The sequence below is a fragment of the Echiichthys vipera genome (genome assembly GCF_963691815.1).
Source record: "Echiichthys vipera genome assembly, chromosome: 10".
In the NCBI taxonomy this organism is placed as follows: Eukaryota; Metazoa; Chordata; class Actinopteri; order Perciformes; family Trachinidae; genus Echiichthys; species Echiichthys vipera.
In genome coordinates this window covers 30465886-30488544 of record NC_139835.1, presented here as the reverse complement: position 1 = coordinate 30488544, position 22659 = coordinate 30465886, and the positions used below count along the sequence as shown (strand labels likewise).

General features: G+C 41.0%; 2 protein-coding genes across 2 annotated transcripts; one reads left to right on the top strand and one right to left on the bottom strand.

Moving 5' to 3' along the window:
* Window positions 1–1654: 1654 nt before the first annotated feature.
* Window positions 1655–6428, bottom strand: LOC310953334 (galactose-specific lectin nattectin-like). The gene is made up of 7 exons (XM_083922338.1): window positions 6402–6428; window positions 4857–4922; window positions 4488–4536; window positions 4297–4379; window positions 3750–3884; window positions 2361–2469; window positions 1655–2230 (listed from the first exon to the last, which is right to left on the bottom strand). Exons 2-7 carry the CDS (start codon window positions 4920–4922, stop codon window positions 2166–2168), a joined length of 507 nt encoding a protein of 168 aa, XP_083778464.1. The 5' UTR covers window positions 6402–6428; the 3' UTR covers window positions 1655–2165.
* Window positions 6429–8872: 2444 nt separating this feature from the next.
* LOC310952949 (galactose-specific lectin nattectin-like) lies at window positions 8873–12245 on the top strand. Its single transcript, XM_083921810.1, has 7 exons — window positions 8873–8907; window positions 9278–9343; window positions 9808–9856; window positions 9965–10047; window positions 10460–10594; window positions 11416–11524; window positions 11655–12245. Exons 2-7 carry the CDS (start codon window positions 9278–9280, stop codon window positions 11717–11719), a joined length of 507 nt encoding a protein of 168 aa, XP_083777936.1. The 5' UTR covers window positions 8873–8907; the 3' UTR covers window positions 11720–12245.
* The last annotated feature ends 10414 nt before the right edge of the window (window positions 12246–22659 follow it).

Below are 22659 nucleotides of genomic sequence, written 5' to 3'. Positions count from 1 at the left end.
TGAACATTAAACAGGATTTAAATTAATATTAACGAGCGCTGAAAACTGATACTCAGTTTGAGTCTCTTCCTAGTTGTTTTTAATGGTTTATAGTAAATTACAGGTCATTTAAGTCAGAAAACATATTTTTGTCATGGTTTTGCATCTATTTTTAATGAGTTTGAGTCTCTTTGTAGTTGTTTTTGATGGTTTATAATAATTTCCACAGGTTATTTTAGTTATAATGCATATTTCTATCATTGTTTTGCATCTATTTTTAATCAGTTTGAGTCTCTTTGTAGTTGTTTTTGATGGTTTTATAGTAATTTTACAGGTAATTTATGCCATAAAGCATATGTTTGTCATTGTCTTGCATCTATTTTTAATCAGTTTGAGTCTCTTTGTAGTTGTTTTGGCCCCTTTGTTGTAATTTTACAAGTAATTTTAGTCATAATGCGTCTTTTTGTAGTTGTTTTGGCCCTTTTGTAGTATTTTTTAGGTAATTTTATTCTTAATGTATATTTTTCTCATTGTCTTGCATCTATTTTTAATGAGTTTGAGTCTCTTTGTAGTTGTTTTTAATGGTTTATAGTAATTTACAGGTCATTTAAGTCAAAAAACATGTTTTTGTCATGGTTTTGCATCTATTTTTAATGAGTTTGAGTCTCTTTGTAGTTGCTTTGGCCCTTTTTTAGTAGCTTTACAAGTAATTTTAGTCATAATGCGTCTTTTTGTAGTTGTTTTGGCCCCTTTGTAGTCATTTTATAGGTAATTTTATTCATAATGTATATTTTTCTCATTGTCTTGCATCTATTTTTAATCAGTTTGAGTCTCTTCCTAGTTGTTTTTAATTGTTTATAGTAAATTACAGGTCATTTAAGTCAGAAAACATATTTTTGTCATGGTTTTGCATCTATTTTTAATGAGTTTGAGTCTCTTTGTAGTTGTTTTTGATGGTTTATAATAATTTCCACAGGTTATTTTAGTTATAATGCATATTTCTATCATTGTTTTGCATCTATTTTTAATCACTTTGAGTCTCTTTGTAGTTTCTTTGGCCCTTTTTTAGTAACTTTACAGGTAATTTGAGATATAATTTGTCTTTTTGTAGTTGTTCTGGCCCTTTTGTAGTCATTTTATAGGTAATTTTATTCATATTCCTCTTTGTAGTTGTTTTTGATGGTTTATAGTAATTTACAGGTCATTTTAGTCATAAAGCATCTTTTTGTAGTTGTTATTGATGGTTTTATAGTAATTCTTGCAGGCAATTTTAGTCATAATGCATCTTTTTGTCATTGTTTTGCATCTATTTTTAATCAGTTTGAGTCTCTCTGGACTTGTTTATGTGGTTGTTTTGCGTCTCTGTGGTGATGTTGTGTTTCTCTTTGTAGTTGTTCAGAATCTATTTGGAGTATTTTTGCATGTGTTTGGTTCTTTGAGCTCATAAAACCTTTATATGTTCAGCATTAGAGGAGCCTTCACACATGTGCATTAATGTGCCGCCACACCATCAAACCATTTCTGTTTGATATGTAATTTTGATATTTGATACATCATCATCAAACTGAGTCAAATACGTCAAAGCTGACTTCAAAGACATTAATCATGTGTCACGTTGGAGAACATGAAGCAGTGATCCAGGATCAGACGGTGGTTTTGATGATATGCAGTTTATTGATTAGTGGAAAAAGAAAAATCAGATTAAATGTAAAGTAAGATCCTGCAGAAGCACAAAGACGTGTGTTATAAAGTGTTATTCCAGATGTGCGTGATCCTCCTGCATCACACAAACTCAGATGAACTTTGATTTCCTCTTCACCTCAGTTTGGGTTAAAGGAGGATTTCCACATTTTGAATGAGAGGATCGTCACTACGTTCACGTCCTGCAGGTGGAGGTTGTTCCTTTGGGCAGAGCCAGGCTAGCTGTTTCCTGTCTTTATGCTAAGCTACGCTAACCAGCTGCTGGAGGTTAGCTTCATATTTAGCGCACGGACACGACGAGAGTGGTTTCAGTCTGAACGTGTGACTCTGATGTTAAAATCTGGGTGTGAAGTGTTTCAGGTCTGATGATGAACGAGTGGATCGAGTGTCGGCAGATGAAGCAAAGTGAAAGTGAATCAGGGGTCGAGATCGTAGACGAGCTGCGGCGTGATGACATCGTGATGACATCATGGTGGCGGGAGGCCTCACACGTCTTTGGAGCACATGAAAGGAAGTGCGTTCTCACACTTCCCGTCGTTCCAGAAGTTTCCTGTGGAGAGAGTTTCCCAGCGAGGGAGCAGATTACTTCACGTGTGACGTCTCACTTTTTTACCTCTCACGCTGCAGCGACAGACCGCGTCAGTGTGACTCAGCAGAAAAGGTGCTTTAAAGGTTTTTACCGCGCCAGTTCATCTCCATGCAGTGCTCCTGCCTCAGGTTGTTGGGCTCAGCAGTGAACCAGCGGTTGTAGCCGAATCTGGTCCCGTCTGCCCACATCCACACGCCCTCCTGCAGCAGAAAGTTCACATTTACATTTGTTTAGTTCAGTTTTCTGCAGAGGTGTTAATTTGCTTGTTGCAATATGAAGAAATTGTTTGTTTTTGGCAGTTTTCAAGCTTTTATTTTGTAGGACAGACAGAAAATGGGGTTAGAGAGAGGGGGAGACATGCAGCAAAGGGCCGCAGGTCGGAGTCGAACCTCGAGGACCTTCACCCTCTTTACACGGGGCCACTGCTCTGACCGCTGTGCCACCCTGATGTGAATTTTCATGATGTGAAAAAATGATTTCAGCGTCTTATCCTGGATCAGGTCTCGGGGGCAGCAGCTTTAACAGGGGACCCCAAACTTCCCTTTCCCGGGCCACATTAACCAGCTCTAACTGGGGGATCCTGAGGCGTTCCCAGGCCAGTGTGGAGATCTAATCTCTCCACCTGGTCCTGGATCTTCCCCGAGGCCTCCTCCCAGCTGGACGTGCCTGGAACACCTCCCTCATTCCTAGTTTTTAAATAAACAGACGTGTTTGGAGACGATCCACACGTCAGAACTCAAAGTGGGAATGTTGAATTGTTTTGAATCGTTTTGATCCACGGAAGAAAACAAAAACAACAACAACAACAACAACAACAACAACAGCAGCTGTGAATGAGTCGGGTCAAACAAAGGTTTGATTCTGTTGTTGTTGTAATTCTCGTTTTGGACACAAGAGGCTGAAGTGCACCTCGACCTCATGTTTAAAACACGTTTCTGACCAAAGGGAGACGTGACGCTGACGTTTCAGAACTTGCTGACTCATAACATTCGTCTCTTGTGTTCAGAGGAGTCATGAATGTTTTCACTGCGGTTTCGAACATGTGGCAGTCGCACACGTGGGACGATCAGGGCCCTGTGTCAGAAGCAGGAGTAGTGAAAGCTGAGTTTGTGAACCCTGAGGTGAGGGACACTCTGGACTTTTGGTGCCGCAGTAAAAGAAAACTTCTATCTTCAACACGTTTTCACTCGTCCTGTTATATAAGGTGGACAGAATCGGTCCAAGGACAGAACCCTGTGGGACTCCGTGACTAACTTTGGTGTGCATTGAGGATTTGTCGTTAACATGTACAAACTGAGATCTGTCTGAGCTGATGAGCTGAGAGCTGATGGATGACACAGCACTCACAGAAGACTTCAGTTAAAGACTGGCTGACGTTAAATACTAATATTTGGACTCGTTTCCCTTTTCATGCTCTTTTCTATTCCTGCAGCTCACCAGAGGAGGGACGTCCCTTCCTGTGTGCTGATGAAAGTCTCACCTCCACCGAGTCGAAGCCTCCGATCCAGATGCGTCTGTCGTCACCGGTCGATCTCTTGATGAAGCTTTTGAGGAAGAAGTGTTGGTCATCGCTGTGGACCGACGCCAGATTCCCCCCGACGGACAAACAGGTGCTCTGATGGAGACAGGTCCACACTTTATGAACGCTCTGCAGCTTTGATTTCACATTATTATCACATTTCTATCAGACATTTTACAAACCAGTCAGTCAGTTAACGGAGAAACGAATGAGCAGATGCATCAATAATGGAGATAATCATTAGTTCACAGTTCAGAATGAGCTCCTCTTCCAACTACAGCAGTAAAATCCTGCTTTTCCAACGATGCGTGAGGAATAATCCTCTAATGATGAATATGATCACATAGAGAACACGTTTCTATGCTTTAATACTTCCTGATTATTGATTTTCCCTGCAGAAACATTTCACGCTGTGGTTCTGGTTCTTTGGCTTCAGTGAAGTCTCTGAACACTTCCTCCACCTCTGCTGCTTCACAAACACTTCTGCTGATGCACAGAGCTGCCGTACCTCCGCCTCCATCCATTTCTTCGCCGTCACGTAGAAGATGTAGCAGCGAGATTCGAACTGAGTCCAACCAGGAGGGCAGGGAGCTGCGACACCGCCGCGGGAAGAAGAGGAAGTCAGAAATAAAGAGGAACAAAGGAGCAGAAGCACAATGAGAGCGACGGGACGGCAGCGGTCAGGAGGTCCGTACTGACCTGGGCAGCAGGAGCCGCTGGTTTCAGCTTTGCTTGGTTCTCCGTCGTCCTGGGATCAACAACAAGATGCTCATGACTCCGTCTGAACGACTTTAGCATCTAAGTTACACTTGATTTCTACGGCAGCGTTCACACAAACATGCAGCCAAAGGAACGTGTGACCACACAGATGCAAACAACAACAGATAAACAACAACAAACACAAGTTTTTAGTGTCAATCTGACCGAGAAGTTAAATATATAAATGTTTATTAGTAAATCTCTGCATTATACTTCACACTGCATATATGAGACACAGAGTTCCTTTAGTGTGTGTGTGTGTGTGTGTGTGTGTGTGTGTGTGTGTGTGTGTGTGTGTGTGTTACTCACACACGCTGCAGCCAGCAGTCCACAGGACAAACAGAGGAACAGGCCAAACAGTAATCCTGACGGCATCTGTGCAAAGACGTGAAACTAAGTCCATACACTGCACCAATAATTCGATTCAATTCAATTCAATTCAATTCAATTCAATTTTATTTACAGTGTCAAATCATAACCAAAGTGATCTCAGGACACTTTACAGAGTAGGTAAAGACCACACTCTATGACTTATGTATGATTTACAGAGACCCAACAATTCCCCCGTAGAGTACGGTGGTGTTGAAAACCTTCACTATAACAGACAGGAACGACAGACAGACCCAGCTCTGTGGAGGACGCACATCTGTCTGCACCGGAGAGAGGAAGAAGAGGACAGAGAGAGAGAGAGAGAAAAGACGGACAGAGAGACACAAAGACAGAGACACAGACACTCTTCCAGTAACTATAATAATATCTATAGTAATGTGAATATGACTTATTAATACAGCAGAATAGTAGAAACAAGCACAGCTAAGGTGATAGATTATAACAGCAGCAGGAAGCGACATGCAGGACCACGGCAGCAGGCACCACAACCATCAGCAGAGACCTGCACACAGGACCACGGCAGCAGGCACCACCACCATCAGCAGAGACCTACACACAGGACCACGGCAGCAGGCACCACCACCATCAGCAGAGACCTGCACACAGGACCACGGCAGCAGGCACCACCACCATCAGCAGAGACCTACACACAGGACCACTGCAGTAGGCACCACCACCATCAGCAGAGACCTACACACAGGACCACAGCAGCAGGCACCACCACCATCAGCAGAGACCTACACACAGGACCACGGCAGCAGGTACCACCACCATCAGCAGAGACCTACACACAGGACCACGGCAGCAGGCACCACCACCATCAGCAGAGACCTACACACAGGACCACGGCAGCAGGCACCACCACCATCAGCAGAGACCTGCACACAGGACCACAGCAGCAGGCACCACCACCATCAGCAGAGACCTACACACAGGACCACGGCAGCAGGCGCCACCACCATCAGCAGAGACCTGACAGACGACAAAGCACAAACAACTCCGGGGAAGAAGTTGAGTTAGTAACATGATGATGAGACATGAATGATACAGACAGAGAGGAGAGAAGCTCAGAGGAGCAGGAGCAGGATGATCCCCAGGCAGACGCGGCCTACAGCAGCATCATTAAGCATATAAGTGTTCAGTCAACACAAACATGATGAAGATGGAAACATCCGGACAGTTACAGCCTCTGAAACCAGAGGATTTTATTCACTCCTAAAGGAACAACTCTAAATCTCTGACTCGTGACACTGAATGGAAACGATGCAGGAATCTTTATTGAGCCCAACGAGGAAATGTGTTTTTACAAAGATCATATTTGATAGATGCATCAGCTCTGTTTCAATAACACTGAAAACAGCTTTGTCCACATAATAATAATAATAAAGGTCGTGTGACGTTTGAACACAGGATCCAGGATTTCTACAAACACACAGACGCAGTCGTGTTGAAGTGAAATCTCACCTTTGCTGAGGAGCTGAGTGACGCAGAGAGGAAGACGAGCTGGTGAGTGTCACTGAGGACCAGAGTCACGCTTTATATAGTGTATCACACACACACACACACACACACACACACCCCTTTAATATCGTCTCTATTAATGCAGTGCTATTATCGTGCTCATCATAATTAATAATGATAAGTTAATTGACGCTGTTTCACTTAATCAATAATAATGGAGTGAGTCATAACAGCTGAGAACAGGCCGGGCCTCCGTCTTCACCTGTCCACTGAACCTTAAAGAACCACCTGAACCTTCACGAGCGGCTCTTTACAAACACAAATGTACTAAGTTCATTTTATTAAAGGTTGAATATGAGGAATCTTTATTAAAAGATATATTTAATAAAAGAAAAATACACTCACAGGCGTTTTGAGGGGAACAGAATGAAAGTTTGGCTTTTCCATTCATTCATCCATCTTCAGCCTCTTGTCCCTGTCGGGGTCGCGGAGGGCTGGAGCCGATCCCAGCTGACATCGGGCGTGAGGCGGGGTCCACCCTGGACAGGACGCCAGTCTATCACAGGACACATAGAGACGAACAGAGACAGACAACCATTCACACCTACGGGCAATTTAGAGTCATCAATGAACCCAACACCTGCACGTCTTTGGACTGTGGGAGGAAACCGGAGAACCCGGAGAAAACCCACGCAGACACGGGGAGACTACTGTTACTTATTCAGGCGACAAAACTATGTGGTTATGTTCAGGAACGTACATGACGACAGTGGTGTGTTTGTGTGACCCATTCACCACCTCAGCCTTTCTTGATCATTCTGTGGTGAATGTGAGATTTTCAGGCTTTATGGTCTGATCTTAACGGGTCATCCTGCAACGCCGTGGTCGAGCCGCTGCTCTAGAACTGACGGGGACGGGTGATCCAACTAACCAAGAGATGACGATGACCTGGTACGGCCCGACGCCGTCATGTGTGGTCGTGATAACTGATACCCAGAGAAGTGCCAGAGAAGCAGCATCACATGTGTAGATCAGGTCTTTAACACGGTATTTAACATGGTGTTGGATGGGAATGTTGTTGCCATGGTTTTGACCATAAATGACGTCATCGTGGTCAAAAAGCAGAAGAAGAAAGCCAGTGTCCCAGACGAGCTCATGATTAGTGTGATTGTCTTAATTGAAACTCTTTGAACTGTACAGATTGTATCAGGGTGTGTTTCATGACCTTTTAAAGCCGCAAACTATGTAAATCACAGGTCAGACCGGTTTAATTGGAAAGTTGTTTTAATTTAAATGTAATTGTTGGTTGGAACAAGACAACACGTCCTCACGCCAAAGCTGGAAATAGACACGTTGGCGTAAAACACGGGTCTTTGAGCCAGTGGGGCGGGGTTCAGTTCCTGTCTGTATGTTTTTCGTGCCTAACCCTAACGTCACCTTGTGTTGACAGAAATCGTCGGTGCATTGGCTAAAATTGTTGTTTTCTTTTGGCTAAAATTGTTGTTTCTTTGTGCGTTGTCGTGTTTTGCATGTACTCTTCCTGCTTCACGCACGTGGACCAATGTATGTGGCGCTTTGGCGTGAGGACGTGTTGTTTTGTTCCAACCAACAATTACATTTAAATTAAAAGAAACGTTCCAATTAAACCGGTCTGACCTGTGATTCACATAGTTGGCGGCTTTAAAAGGTCATGAAACACACCCTGATACAACATGTACAGTTCAAAGAGTTTCAATTAAGACAATCACACTAATCATGAGCTCATCTGGGACACTGGCTTTCTTCTTCTGCTTTTTGACCACGATGACGTCATTTATGTCAAAACCATGGCAACAACATTCCCATCCAACACCATGTTAAATACCGTGTTAAAGACCTGATCTACACATGTGATGCTGCTTCTCTGGCACTTCTCTGGGTATCAGTTATCACGACCACACATGATGGCGTCGGGCCGTACCAGGTCATCGTCATCTCTTGGTAAGTTGGATCAACCGTCCCCGTCAGTTCTAGAGCAGCAGCTCGGCCGCGGCGTTGCAGGATGAACCGTTAAGATCAGACAATAAAGGCTGAAAATCTCACATTCATCACAGAATGATGAAGAAAGGCTGAGGTGGGGAATGGGTCACACAAACACACCACTGTCGTCATGTACGGTCGTTATTTCCAACCAAACCGATCCTGAACATAACCACATAGTTTTGTCGCCTGAATAAGTAACAGTAGTTTCGACATAAAGGAACTATGGGAGGAATGTGAACAAGAGTGGTTTCATTGATAAAAACAAACCCATGACTCATTATTATTATAGAGCAGGTGTTTAAGGTGTGTGTGTGTGTGTGTGTGTGTGTGTGTGTGTGTGTGTGTGTGTGTGTGTGTGTGTGTGTGTGTGTGTGTGTGTGTGTGTGTGTGTGTGTGTGTGTGATACACTATATAAAGCGTGACTCTGGTCCTCAGTGACACTCACCAGCTCGTCTTCCTCTCTGCGTCACTCAGCTCCTCAGCAAAGGTGAGATTACACTTCAACACGACTGCGTCTGTGTGTTTATAGAAATCATGGATCCTGTGTTCAGACGTCACACGACCTTTGTTATTATTATGTGGACAAAGCTGTTTCAGTGTTATCCAAACAGAGCTGATGCATCTGTCAAATCTGATCTTTGTAAAAACCACATTTCCTCGTTGGGCTCAATAAAGGTTCCTGCATCGTTTCCATTCAGTGTCACGAGTCAGAGATTTAGAGTTGTTCCTTTAGGAGTGAATAAAATCCTCTGGTTTCAGAGGCTGTAACTGTCCGGATGTTTCCATCTTCATCATGTTTGTGTTGACTGAACACTTATTGGTGCAGTGTATGGACTTAGTTTCACGTCTTTGCACAGATGCCGTCAGGATTACTGTTTGGCCTGTTCCTCTGTTTGTCCTGTGGACTGCTGGCTGCAGCGTGTGTGAGTAACACACACACACACACACACACACACACACACACACACACACACACACACACACACACACACACACACACACACACACACACACACACACACACACACACACACACACACACACACACACACACACACACACACACACACACACACACACACACACACACACACACACACACACACACACACACACACACACACACACACTTAAGAAACTGTGTCTCATATATGCAGTGTGAAGTATAATGCACAGATTTACTAATAAACATTTATATATTTAACTTCTTGGTCAGATTGACACTAAAAACTTGTGTTTGTTGTTGTTTATCTGTTGTTGTTTGTATCTGTGTGGTCACATGTTCCTTTGGCTGCATGTTTGTGCGAACGCTGCCGTAGAAATCAAGTGTAACTTAGATGCTAAAGTCGTTCAGACGGAGTCATGAGCATCTTGTTGTTGATCCCAGGACGACGGAGAACCAAGCAAAGCTGAAACCAGCGGCTCCTGCTGCCCAGGTCAGTACAGACCTCCTGACCGCTGCCGTCCCCTCGCTCTCATTGTGCTTCTGCTCCTTTGTTCCTCTTTATTTCTGACTTCCTCTTCTTCCCGCGGTGGTGTCGCAGCTCCCTGCCCTCCTGGTTGGACTCAGTTCGAATCTCGCTGCTACATCTTCTACGTGACGGCGAAGAAATGGATGGAGGCGGAGGTACGGCAGCTCTGTGCATCAGGAGGAGTGTTTGTGAAGCAGCAGAGGTGGAGGAAGTGTTCAGAGACTTCACTGAAGCCAAAGAACCAGAACCACAGCGTGAAATGTTTCTGCAGGGAAAATCAATAATCAGGAAGTATTAAAGCATAGAAACGTGTTCTCTATGTGATCATATTCATCATTAGAGGATTATTTCTCACGCATCGTTGGAAAAGCAGGATTTTACTGCTGTAGTTGGAAGAGGAGCTCATTCTGAACTGTGAACTAATGATTATCTCCATTATTGATGCATCTGCTCATTCGTTTCTCCGTTAACTGACTGACTGGTTTCTAAAATGTCTGATAGAAATGTGATAAACGTCTGAAATCAAAGCTGCAGAGCGTTCATAGAGTGTGGACCTGTCTCCATCAGAGCACCTGTTTGTCCGTCGGGGGGAATCTGGCGTCGGTCCACAGCGATGACCAACATTTCTTCCTCCAAAGCTTCATCAAGAGATCGGCCGGTGACGACAGACGCATCTGGATCGGAGGCTTCGACTCGGTGGAGGTGAGACTTTCATCAGCACACAGGAAGGGACGTCCCTCCTCTGGTGAGCTGCAGGAAGAGAAAAGAGCATGAAAAGGGAAACGAGTCCAAATATTAGTATTTAACGTTAGACAGTCTTTAACTGAAGTCTTTCTGTGAGTGCTGTGTGATCCATCAGCTCTCAGCTCAGGTAGATCTCAGTTTGTACATGTTTACGACAAATCCTCCATTCACACCAAAGTTAGTCACGGAGTCCCACAGGGTTCTGTCCTTGGACCGATTCTATTCACCTTATATAACAGGACGAGTGAAAACGTGTTGAAGATTGAAGTTTTCTTTTACTGCGGCACCAAAAGTCCAGAGTGTCCCTCACCTCAGGGTTCACAAACTCAGCTTTCACTACTCCTGCTTCTGACACAGGGCCCTGATCGTCCCACGTGTGCGACTGCCACATGTTCGAAACCGCAGTGAAAACATTCATGACTCCTCTGAACACAGGAGACGAATATTATGAGTCAGCAAGTTATGAAACCAGCGTGGCGTCTCCCTTTGGTCAGAAACGTGTTTTAATTCACATCAGGGTGGCACAGCAGTTAGAGCAGTGGCCCCGTGTAAAGAGGCTGAAGGTCCTCGAGGCAGTGGCTGTGGGTTCGACTCCGACCTGCGGCCCTTTGCTGCGTGTCTCCCCCTCTCTCTCTCTAACCCCATTTCCTGTCTGTCCTACAAAATAAAGGCTTAAAAAACTCTCAAAAACCAACAATTTCTTTATATTGCAACAAGCAAATTAACACCTCTGCAGAAAACTGAACTGAACAAATGTAAATGTAAACTTTCTGCTGCAGGAGGGCGTGTGGATGTGGGCAGACGGGACCAAGTTCGGCTACAACCGCTGGTTCACTGCTGAGCCCAACAACCTGAGGCAGGAGCACTGCATGGAGATGAACTGGCGCGGTAAGAACCTTTAAAGCACCTTTTCTCCTGAGTCACACTGACGCGGTCTGTCGCTGCAGCGTGAGAGGTAAAAAAGTGAGACGTCACACGTGAAGTAATCTGCTCCCTCGCTGGGAAACTCTCTCCACAGGAAACTTCTGGAACGACGGGAAGTGTGAGAACGCACTTCCTTTCATGTGCTCCAAAGACGTGTGAGGCCTCCCGCCAGCGTGATGTCATCACGATGTCATCACGCCGCAGCTCGTCTACGATCTCGACCCCTGATTCACTTTCACTTTGCTTCATCTGCCGACACTCGACCCACTCGTTCATCATCAGACCTGAAACACTTCACACCCAGATTTTAACATCAGAGTCACACGTTCAGACTGAAACCACTCTCGTCGTGTCCGTGCGCTAAATATGAAGCTAACCTCCAGCAGCTGGTTAGCGTAGCTTAGCATAAAGACAGGAAACAGTCAGCCTGGCTCTGCCCAAAGCAACAACATCCACCTGCAGGACGTGAACGTAGTGACGATCCTCTCATTCAAAATGTGGAAATCCTCCTTTAACCCAAACTGAGGTGAAGAGGAAATCAAAGTTCATCTGAGTTTGTGTGATGCAGGAGGATCACGCACATCTGGAATAACACTTTATAACACACGTCTTTGTGCTTCTGCAGGATTTTACTTTACATTTAATCTGATTTTTCTTTTTCCAATAATCAATAAACTGCATATCATCAAAACCACCGTCTGATCCTGAATCACTGCTTCATGTTCTCCAACGTGACACATAATGAATGTTTGTGACATTTTTTAATTTAGTTTTATTAAATAATATGAGGCCTGAAATCACTCACTTAAGTGTGTTTCTTCTGTAAGCTGATTTTAATCAGGTGCCTGAAAAACAAACTATTGAGTTAAATACATTTTCCTGTAACATGTTAAAAAATAATGTATATTTGTATAAATATTTAAAACCAAAAGTAGAAAAATAATAAATTAAATTGGAGAAAATCAAAACAAAAGAAACAATCTATGGGCCTCTTGTGTGGAGGTGTGGTAGATGCTAATATTAGACACTACATTAACACATATACATATATATATATATATATATATATATATATATGTATATATATATATATATATACATATATATATATATGTATACATATATATATATATATGTATATGTATACATATATATATATATATATATATATATACATATATACATATATATATATATATATAATTTTTGTTTGATTGAATTTCAGGCTTTACAGTGTAATCTTTTTATTTTTTATTGGTGATATTGACAGAATAAACAAGTGCACACAAACAACAACACTTAACAACAAGGGAAAGAAAATATAATGTGGTATAAACAATAAAGAAAGGCAAAATTAGCAAATTAAAATGAGGAAGAGAAAAATTAATATATATATATATATATATATATATATATATATATATAGAGAGAGAGAGAGAGAGAGAGAGAGAGGGGATTATTTCAATTCATTCATTAATGTAACAAAACAGGGCAGGGCAGAGTCCTGAGTACAGTTTAAATACATTAAATAATAAAAGAGTTTAATCTTTGCTTTTTGTAAGAATCATCAACAATCTGCTGAACTGTCTTTTTATAAGGTTCAATAAAGAGTCATTAAAAAAACACAAAAAAAAATAGAGAACATGGACTCACCTCTTTTTTTTTTTTCTTTTAGCTAAAAAACGTCTTTTTTTTTTTAGCTAAAAAACGTCTTTTTTTTTTAGCTAAAAAACGTCTTTAAAAATAAAATAAAAAACGTCTTTTTTAAAAAAAAAATAAAAAACTTATTTTTTTAATCTAAAAAAAAAAAAAACCCGCCTTTTTTTAGCTAGAGCTGTGTTGGATTAACAACCGTTACCTAAAGTACCGAACGGCGGTTAACGGTAGCTTAACAACCGTTAACTAAAGTACCGAACGGCGGTTAACGGTAGCTTAACAACCGTTAACTAAAGTACCGAACGGCGGTTAAATATAGCTTAACAACCATTAACTAAAGTACCGAACGGCGGTTTACGATAGCTTAACAACCGTGACCTAAAGTACCGAACGGCGGTTAACGATAGCTTAACAACCGTTAACTAAAGTACCGAACGGCGGTTTACGGTAGCTTAACAACCGTTAACTAAAGTACCGAACGGCGGTTAACAGTAGCTTAACAACCGTTAACTAAAGTACCGAACGGCGGTTTACGGTAGCTTAACAACCGTTACCTAAAGTACCGAAAGGCGGTTAACGGTAGCTTAACAACCGTTACCTAAAGTACCGAACGGCGGTTAACGGTAGCTTAACAACCGTTACCTAAAGTACCGAACGGCGGTTAACGTTACCTCAACATCCGAACGCGGCTAACGGTAGTCTAACAACCGTTATCTTAAGAACCGAACGTCGGTTCACTGTACCTTAACCGAACGGCGGTTAACGATAGCTTAACAACTGTTACCTAAAGTACCGAACGGCGGTTAACGGTAGCTTAACAACCGTTAACTAAAGTACCGAACGGCGGCTAACAGTAGCTTAACAACCGTTACCTAAAGTACCGAACGGCGGTTCACCGTACCTTAACGGAACGCCGGCTAACGGTAGCTTAAAAACCGTTACTTCAACAGCCTGACCCTTCCAGTGCCCGTTTCCCCGTCAGTTTTGCCCCGGTACCGGACGGACTTCAGCACGGTAGGCTTAACTTTAAACGTCTCTTCACTCAGTGTTTTTGTAATCGTTTATTTTTCATCCATTTTTAAAATCATTTTCCATCTTGACTCAGAAACTCACCGACGGTTTGCTGGTTATTCCCGGTGCATCTTTGTTTAACCGTTACTTGTTTAACTGCTGTCACTGTTCATTAACATGTGATTATCTGTAGTTCAGATGTTCTTCACCCAAGGAAAGATAACATTAGAAAGATTGAGTCAATGACAATAAAGCTGTTTAATAAAGTTTATTTGATTTAATTAGAAATCACATGTTTGAAGTCAAAACAATGAGTTTCAACGAGGTTTCAAAGTCACTTTTTAACTTTATTTCCAACCTCAGCTCCTGAAAAATGTCAGGTGTCACAAACACACATTTGGAGAAATATCTTTATATTTCTTTTATTTATTAAAAGTGAGATTTTATTCAGGTATCCCTCGGTGTGTCAACAGTGCCCGACACATTATTATTTTGAGTTTTGTTTTGTTTTAATAATAATCTCAGATTATTGTTTTCTTTTGGCCAGGAAGTCCATATTTTTATTCTCCGATTTTGAATTCAAAGACAGTAAAACAGTTTTTGCTTTGTACCTTTACAGTTCCTCACAGTTTTTCCACTTTAACTTGTTATTTTTTGTGGTTTAAACAATATTTCACCGGGTTGCACCATCGGATTATTCAGTTCTACCTGACGACAGCATAAATAATGACAGGAAACGCACGATTCATCACCTCTACTTTGGACAGGAAGTGTTTTAAAACTGAACATGAGTGTTTTATATGTGTATGAATGTTGTTTTCTCCGCAGTGACGCCAACAGCTGGCTGTGATATCTTTGTGTTATATATATAAATAACATCTTTGTTATATTTTGATTGGATAACAGGTGTCCTGAAGTAAAACGTGAAGTTTCCAGAAAAACTCCCTCCAGTGAAAACGTGAAGACTGCACCTGTCCAACTGAGAGAAAAGCTCTTCTAATGGTGAGTTAATACATTCATTTATATACTAGACATATATATATATATATATATACATATATATATATATATATATATGTATATATATATATGTGTGTACTCCCCAAAGATTGTCAGGATTTACCAATGAAAGTTTTTTCGCAGACCTAGATTTTGCACTGGATGACTCACTCATCAGTTGAGTGATTTATAAAATCCACAAGAAAATGTATAATTTAGTATTTGTGTGTAACCGTGAATTCACACCAAAGCGATGGAGGCGATCAACGCGTCGCCTGCTCACATTTGCCACATCTTTGATCATCGCTTCATTGCGTATATCGCAGGTAGGAGCCGACGCCGTACTGCACGCTGTTCTGCCCTCTTCATCCTGTCAGTGAACCGCTTCTCCTTTGTCTTGTTGTCGTCTGAGAACTGCTTCGCTTGCGTTCACGCGGGTGCGTCAAGTACATCTGGCGTCAAGCACGCCCTCACGTGGACTGGTGGGGAATCACAGGTTCAATTAATTGCAATTAATTTATTTTAAACGAGTAATTTCTTATCGACAATTAATCGTTTGCATCCCCGTTCCCGGTTCTTCCCAGGGGGGACATCTGGAGGGGCACCGTGCTGCCAAGGGAAAACTTGATATTATTTTATGTTTCAAGAAAAGTATGTTTTTTACTATATTGGCGCATCCGTTTGGTGTGTGGCTCATGCATTTACTGACTGCCCTCAGTCAGTTATTACTCATTGAAAACGAGGCTCGAGCTGTTTGGTACACAGGAGAGAAAATGGACGGAGGAAGATGAAACTTATACAACAGAGGTAGGTAAAATGACACCATTATCACTGTCGAGCACTTAGCTAGCAGCTAGCTTATACCAGTACGCAGTAGTTAAGCTGTTACTTTTATCTGTTAGCCCTCTCTCTGACTTTATGAATTACATTTAGCAAGGGACATGAAAATGCTTTTGTGTAATAGATAAAACAATGGTTATGGTTTGAATTAAAATATATATCTTTAAAAATGTGTTTTGCATAAATGCCCGACCAGGAACTTAAAGGAGTGTATTTGTAACAGGAAGACATTGAAGTTTTGCAGTGTTTGTGGCATTAACGTAGGCCAGTGAGTTATTAAAGTGCTTTTTTCAGTGTATACGGCTGCATTTATGTTTATTTTAGCTAACATCTATTACATAATTTTCTAGATGCATTTAGGCCACAGCCCAACACTGCACAACCCGGTGATTCTGCTACAGGGAAGGGAGTCTCTGCCTGCAGTAGGTGAGTCAAGATGATTTGTTTATTGTGAAATTGAGTTGAGAGCAGATCTCTATGAGTTAAAAGAAGTTGCCACCACCGCATCTTTCATAGGAGACTAAATACATTTGTGGGAAAATGAAGAGAAGCTGGTTGATGCATTCTGAGAAAGAAAAGAGCCTTTACTGCTTTTGCTGCAAGCTCTTCTCTCAGATACATTACAAACTAATAACCACAGGACTTGAAAACTGAAATATCTGTATTATTAAACTAAAAATGCACGGACCAGGACGCCAACATGTTAGCATCTTCCCTGGTTGTCGGGACTTAAATCCATCGATCTGTTGATCTTCATGACTCAAGACTCAATAATCAAAAAATGGCACAGGTCTCATACTGAAGAAAAGACCTTAAAATCCAAACTGTGATCAAATTGTGTGTAGATACTAGTTTTCTTTGTTTCTTAGCATTAAACACACTACAAAAGACCATGTTCAGCAGTTTCTGGTTAGTAACAGTGTGCATGATTCATTTTCATCAGTCTGTCACAAAATGCTGAAACCACTAGATGGCAGAACAGGCTAGAGGTTGTCGATGGATGCATTTTCTGTTAACTGCTTCACCTTCATCAGAGTCTCATTTGCAAAGAAAGGTTGGAAAGGATTTACCAACTGGACTAAGTGGGAAACTGCCCCCAACAGCCCCAGCTGAACTGTGTGGCAATTAATTTGATTAAGTGCAGATTCATTGTGCAATACTCACCCCTTTCTAAACTAAAATAAGGGTCTTCAAGTGGCTTCTGTGTGATTACTTTAACCCTGAGGTCCTGTCTTGGTGCCTAATGCTGCTGAAAGCAAAGCTGACACTGCTTCATACAGTTAACTATGAGCTAAAAGAGGCTGAAAACACCAAAACGCCGGTGTTTTGTTCAAATAGTTTGGTTGAGAAAATAATTCTTGTATAGGAAAGGCATAAGGCATCTCATTCGCGAGCAGGCGGCTGTGGCGTGTGGTCCGGTTCTTATACTAATCAAATATCATCCCGAGGGCCAAGATCATTCATTCGTGCCTTGACTTTGACACCCATGCTCTAGTGCGACTTATTTATGTTTTTTTCCTTCTTTATTATGCGTTTTCGGCCGGTGAGACTTATACTCCAGAGCGACTTTTAATCCGATAAATACGGTTTATATATGTACTCCCCAAAGATTGTCAGGATTTACCAATGAAAGTTTTTTCGCAGACCTAGATTTTGCTTTGGATGACTCACTCATCAGTTGAGTGATTTATAAAATCCACAAGGAAAATGTTTAATTTAGTTTTTGTGTGTAACCGTGCATTCACACCAAAGCGATGGAGGCGATCAACGCGTCGCCTGCTCACATCTGTCAATGATGTCAATTACTGACTGCTCTCAGTGCAGCAAAACAAACAGGTGAAAAAGAGTCAGAATTGGAAAGACATCCGAACTGTTGCGTTTTTAAATTTTATTTTATTACTTATTGAAAATGAGGCTCAAGCTGTTTGGTACACAGGAGAGAAAATGGACGGAGGAAGATGAAACTTATACAACAGAGGTAGGTAAAATTACACCATTATCACTGTCGAGCACTTAGCTAGCAGCTAGCTTATACCAGTACGCAGTAGTTAAGCTGTGTCTTTTATCTGTTAGCCCTCTCTCTGACTTAATTAATTACATTTAGCAAGGGACATGGAATAATCTTGTGTAACAGATAAAACAATGGTTATGGTTTGAATTAAAATATAGATCTTTAAAAATGTGTTTTGCATAAATGCCCGACCAAGAACTTAAAGGAGTGTATTTGTAACAGGAAGACATTGAAGTTTTGCAGTGTTTGTGGCATTAACGTAGGCCAGTGAGTTATTAAAGTGCTTTTTTCAGTGTATACGGCTGCATTTATGTTTATTTTAGCTAACATCTATTACATCATTTTCTAGATGCATTTAGGCCACAGCCCAACACTGCACAACCTGGTGATTCTGCTACAGGGAAGGGAGTCTCTGCCTGCAGTAGGTGAGTCAAGATGATTTGTTTATTGTGAAATTGAGTTGAGAGCAGATCTCTATGAGTTAAAAGAAGTTGCCACCACCGCATCTTTCATAGGAGACTAAATACATTTGTGGGAAAATGAAGAGAAGCTGGTTGATGCATTCTGAGAAAGAAAAGAGCCTTTACTGCTTTTGCTGCAAGCTCTTCTCTCAGATACATTACAAACTAATAACCACAGGACTTGAAAACTGAAATATCTGTATTATTTAACTAAAAATGCACGGCCCAGGACTCCAACATGTTAGCATCTTCCCTGGTTGTCGGGACTTAAATCCATCGATCTGTTGATCTTTATGACTCAAGACTCAATAATCAAAAAATGGCACAGGTCTCATACTGAAGAAAAGACCTTAAAATCCAAACTGTGATCAAATTGTGTGTAGATACTAGTTTTCTTTGTTTCTTAGCATTAAACACACTACAGAAGACCATGTCCAGCAGTTTCTGGTTAGTAACAGTGTGCATGATTCATTTTCATCAGTCTGTCACAAAATGCTGAAACCACTAGATGGCAGAACAAGCTAGAGGTTGTCGGTGGATGCATTTTCTGTTAACTGCTTCACCTTCATCAGAGTCTCATTTGCAAAGAAAGGTTGGAAAGGATTTACCAACTGGACTAAGTGGGAAACTGCCCCCAACAGCCCCAGCTGAACTGTGTGGTAATTAATTTGATTAAGTGCAGATTAGTTGTGCAATACTCACCCCTTTCTAAACTAAAATAAGGGTCTTCAAGTGGCTTCTGTGTGATTACTTTAACCCTGAGGTCCTGTCTTGGTGCCTAATGCTGCTGAAAGCAAAGCTGACACTGCTTCATACAGTTAACTATGAGCTAAAAGAGGCTGAAAACACCAAAGCGCCGGTGTTTTGTTCAAATAGTTTGGTTGAGAAAATAATTCTTGTAAAGGAAAGGCATAGGGCATCTCATTCGCGAGCAGGCGGCTGTGGCGTGTGGTCCGGTTCTAATACTAATCAAATATCATCCCGAGGGCCAAGATCATTCATTCGGGCCTTGACTTTGACACCCATGCTCTAGTGCGACTTATTTATGTTTTTTTCCTTCTTTATCATGCATTTTTGTCCGGTGAGACTTAAACTCTGTGGCGACTTTTAATCCGATAAATATGGTATATATATATGTACTCCCCAAAGATTGTCAGGATTTACCAATGAAAGTTTTTTCGCAGACCTAGATTTTGCTTTGGATGACTCACTCATCAGTTGAGTGATTTATAAAATCCACAAGGAAAATGTTTAATTTAGTTTTTGTGTGTAACCGTGAATTCACACCAAAGCGATGGAGGCGATCAACGCGTCGCCTGCTCACATCTGTCAATGATGACAGTTACTGACTGCTCTCAGTGCAGCAAAACAAACAGGTGAAAAAGAGTCAGAATTAGAAAGACATCCGAACTGTTGCGTTTTTAAATTTTATTTGATTACTTATTGAAAACGAGGCTCAAGCTGTTTGGTACATAGGAGAGAAAATGGACGGAGGAAGATGAAACTAATACAACAGAGGTAGGTAAAATTACACCATCACTGTCGAGCACTTAGCTAGCAGCTAGCTTATACCAGTACGCAGTAGTTAAGCTGTGTCTTTTATCTGTTAGCCCTCTATCTGACTTTATGAATTACATTTAGCAAGGGACATGAAAATGCTTTTGTGTAATAGATAAAACAATGGTTATGGTTTGAATTAAAATATAGATCTTTAAAAATGTGTTTTGCATAAATGCCCGACCAAGAACTTAAAGGAGTGTATTTGTAACAGGAAGACATTGAAGTTTTGCAGTGTTTGTGGCATTAACGTAGGCCAGTGAGTTATTAGAGCGCTTTTTTCAGTGTATACGGCTGCATTTATGTTTATTTTAGCTAACATCTATTACATCATTTTCTAGATGCATTTAGGCCACAGCCCAACACTGCACAACCCGGTGATTCTGCTACAGGGAAGGGAGTCTCTGCCTGCAGTAGGTGAGTCAAGATGATTTGTTTATTGTGAAATTAAGTTGAGAGCAGATCTCTATGAGTTAAAAGAAGTTGCCACCACCGCATCTTTCATAGGAGACTAAATACATTTGTGGGAAAATGAAGAGAAGCTGGTTGATGCATTCTGAGAAGAAAAATTGCCTCTACTACTTTTGCTGCAAGCTCTTCTCTCAGATACATTACAAACTAATAACCACAGGACTTGAAAACTGAAATATCTGTATTATTTAACTAAAAATGCACGGCCCAGGACGCCAACATGTCCGCGTCTTCCCTGGTTGTCAGGACTTAAATCCATCGATCTGTTGATCTTCATGACTCAAGACTCGATAATTTAAAAATGGCACAGGTGTCATAGATGGATAGATAACTTTATTTATCCCCGAGGGGAAATGAGGTCATTGTAGCAGCGTTACAATACAATCAGAAATTTAAAATATAAAATACAATAAGAGTACAGTATCGCAATTTAAAACACTATATACAATATAAAATAGGATGCTTAGTAGTTCCATATAAAAAATATTAAATATGAAATACTGGGCAGAATGGAACTAAGTGGATTTTAAGGTGCAAGATAAAGAGAGAAAGGTGCATTGTTATCATCATGTCATGTCATACTGAAAAAAAGACCTTAAAATCTAAACTGTGATCAAATTGTGTGTAGATACTAGTTTTCTTTGTTTCTTAGCATTAAACACACTACAGAAGACCATGTCCAGCAGTTTCTGGTTAGTAACAGTGTGCATGATTCATTTTCATCAGTCTGTCACAAAATGCTGAAACCACTAGATGGCAGAACAAGCATGCAAGGATGCATTTTCTGTTAACTGCTTCACCTTCATCAGAAAGTCTCATTTGCAAAGAAAGGTTGGAAAGGATTTACCAACTGGACTAAGTGGGAAACTGCCCCCAACAGCCCCAGCTGAACTGTGTGGCAATTAATTTGATTAAGTGCAGATTAGTTGTGCAATACTCACCCCTTTCTAAACTAAAATAAGGGTCTTCAAGTGGCTTCTGTGTGATTACTTTAACCCTGAGGTCCTGTCTTGGTGGCTCTAGGGCACTTGGGTTCCGTAATGTGGAAGCAGTACCGATCATCTTGAGTATTTTTAGAGGCCGTAGTTGAACTTTTTTGGCTCCGTCTCAAATGATGTATCTAGTTTTCTTTATTCATCCATGTGTCTTGCGTATATGCTCAGACCACACCAATGACAAAATCTGTCTGTGAAAAGAATACCATCATCACTGGGACTAGTAAAGATACTGTTTAAATACTGTATGTTTTGGCTTCATGAGGCCATACAAATGTTATTTTTTAAAGTTTAGTTTTTTTTGTACCAAAATGGTTTGCAATTTTTGTGTATAGAGTATATAGAGTCCTGGCATATGGTGATAGAATACTGTGAATATATCGCATAACCATTGTTTTTTTCACAACTGTATCTGCATCAGATACAATGTTCATGTCTATCCAGTGAGCTTCAATATGGCTAAACTCAGAACCCTGCTTCCCAGAGCGAGACTTAAACTTACAGTTAGAGTTCTGAGAAAACAAAAATGTACCTTTTTCGTGGGGGGACAAAATCCAGAATTGTACTAATAAGTAATATGAGAAACACTACAGTAAGAAAAGTGTTTGGACTGTCTTTTGTGTAGATGTAATAATGAAATCAGTGCACAAGTACAAAGCTGTAATGCAGTAGTGTAAAGCTGATAATGTGCATTCAGTTAGTAAATGCATTGGCTTCAAGTGTTAATGGTTTCATGGATAGTGCTTCATGAATCACTGTTAAGTTTAAGCGTTCACAAAAAAACAGTCAAGGCCCAATATTTATTGACTTTCTGTCTGAAAAAGCAATACATCTTATCTTCTACATCTAACATGTTTAAACATTTAACGTGTGAAAAATGTACAATATTTAATAACATTTGAGAAAAATACAAAGTGACAATGTGATTTTCAAAGATTTATTATAGACCGTGGATGTGTGTGTTGAACTGGGATTAACCATGTTTAGATCATTGTTGTTATTCAGGTTGTTGTGATACATATATTCTATTCATAGATCTCAAACACATGGACAAATACATTGAACATATTCCAGAAGCATATTTTGTGGCTTAAAGCA

Bases quoted from the DNA above. Each gene is read 5' to 3' on its own strand.
- LOC310953334 (XM_083922338.1), bottom strand. From the start codon at position 4,922: ATGCCGTCAGGATTACTGTTTGGCCTGTTCCTCTGTTTGTCCTGTGGA. The intron at 4,537-4,856 runs GTGAGTAACACA...TGTTGATCCCAG, and splicing joins GACTGCTGGCTGCAGCGTGT to GACGACGGAGAACCAAGCAA. The intron at 2,470-3,749 runs GTGAGACTTTCA...TTTCTGCTGCAG, and splicing joins GAGGCTTCGACTCGGTGGAG to GAGGGCGTGTGGATGTGGGC.
- LOC310952949 (XM_083921810.1), top strand. From the start codon at position 9,278: ATGCCGTCAGGATTACTGTTTGGCCTGTTCCTCTGTTTGTCCTGTGGA. The intron at 9,344-9,807 runs GTGAGTAACACA...TGTTGATCCCAG, and splicing joins GACTGCTGGCTGCAGCGTGT to GACGACGGAGAACCAAGCAA. The intron at 10,048-10,459 runs GTACGGCAGCTC...TGTCTCCATCAG, and splicing joins AGAAATGGATGGAGGCGGAG to AGCACCTGTTTGTCCGTCGG.